The sequence below is a fragment of the Frankliniella occidentalis genome, unplaced genomic scaffold, assembly GCF_000697945.3.
Source record: "Frankliniella occidentalis isolate FOCC.00 unplaced genomic scaffold, Focc_3.1 Scaffold10, whole genome shotgun sequence".
Lineage (NCBI taxonomy): Eukaryota > Metazoa > Arthropoda > Insecta > Thysanoptera > Thripidae > Frankliniella > Frankliniella occidentalis.
The window spans coordinates 1,954,912-1,955,929 of record NW_026267140.1 but is presented as its reverse complement, the minus strand read 5'-3'; the positions used below and the strand labels follow the sequence as shown (position 1 = coordinate 1,955,929).

The 1,018-nt window shown below is 48.4% G+C and overlaps 1 protein-coding gene across 1 annotated transcript in view; it reads left to right on the top strand.

The window, feature by feature from the left end:
- Positions 1 to 952, top strand: part of LOC113209793 (putative sodium-dependent multivitamin transporter) — a 3,375-nt gene extending 2,423 nt beyond the window's left edge. The window contains exon 9 of the mRNA XM_052277399.1: positions 920 to 952. Within this exon, the coding sequence (XP_052133359.1) occupies positions 920 to 952 (33 nt within the window). The remainder of the gene's footprint in view (positions 1 to 919) is intronic.
- Positions 953 to 1,018: the final 66 nt, after the last annotated feature.

Sequence of the window (1,018 nt, the reverse complement as noted above, 5' to 3'; positions counted from 1 at the left end):
TGAGCGGGCGCATGGGCGGGCAGCCCGCTACCCGCGTCCCCCTAGCCAGCCCGCCCTTCCCTCGCCGGGGGAAGGCCCGAGAGGAAACGAGTTCTGCATACATGTGCGCTCGTACCAATCAGACTGTGGGTGCGGATTCCCCAGTTGATCAGATTTGTAGGAGAAAGGGACGCAGCACATTTACGATACTGACGAGTTTACGGTAAATTAGATACGCTTGCGCCTAACAAAAAGTCAGTGTCACTTCTGTATTTATACTGTACCGCACACAGGCGTGCTGCTGGTGAGCCCCGCCCACTTCTGTAGTTGCACGTCGAGTTATACTGTACTCCATACTGGCGTGTGGCGTGTGGCTGATGAACCCCACCCACCTCTGTGGTTACTGTCCCACTCACAGGTTTGCCGATGGGTTTGCCTAATTCACTTGGGCCCGTTACAAAAACTTGCCAAGCTGTCATAGCGCCTGATAGGTAGACAACATCTTGTCTGCAGTGCATGCAGGTAGTGCGGGATGGCCTACCCCGGAGTCTCGCAGGCGCCGGAGCTGCCGCAATTTGCCGAAAGAATATCGAAGAAAAACGGACGCACTTTCTGGATGATCCCTTATGGCTCCAAGCGTATGGGCAAACTGGCCCGCAAGCCTGCATGGGGTGCAGTGTAACTACAGAAGTGAGCGTGGTTAATCTGGTTAATCAAATCAGCCGCCTGATTCGAACAGGTGCACTAAGAAAAACGACTTCTGTGTAGAGTAGAAAGGTTATTCTAACGAAAACTTCGTGAGAAACCAAAGTCAAACGAAACCATCGATTTTTAAAATCAAAATTTATTTCAAAATAAACATATTTGTTTGAGCTGAAAAAAAATCTTTGTGGCGACGAAAATTTCGTTTATTGCGGCAAAGTTGTGATTCTGTTCTCAGAAAGACATGGTTTCCCGAGTGTGCCACACCTAAAAGCAAATACAGTATTCTATGGGAAAATATTCAAATATTTTTTCAAATAAGTGTGTTGCGCTCGTT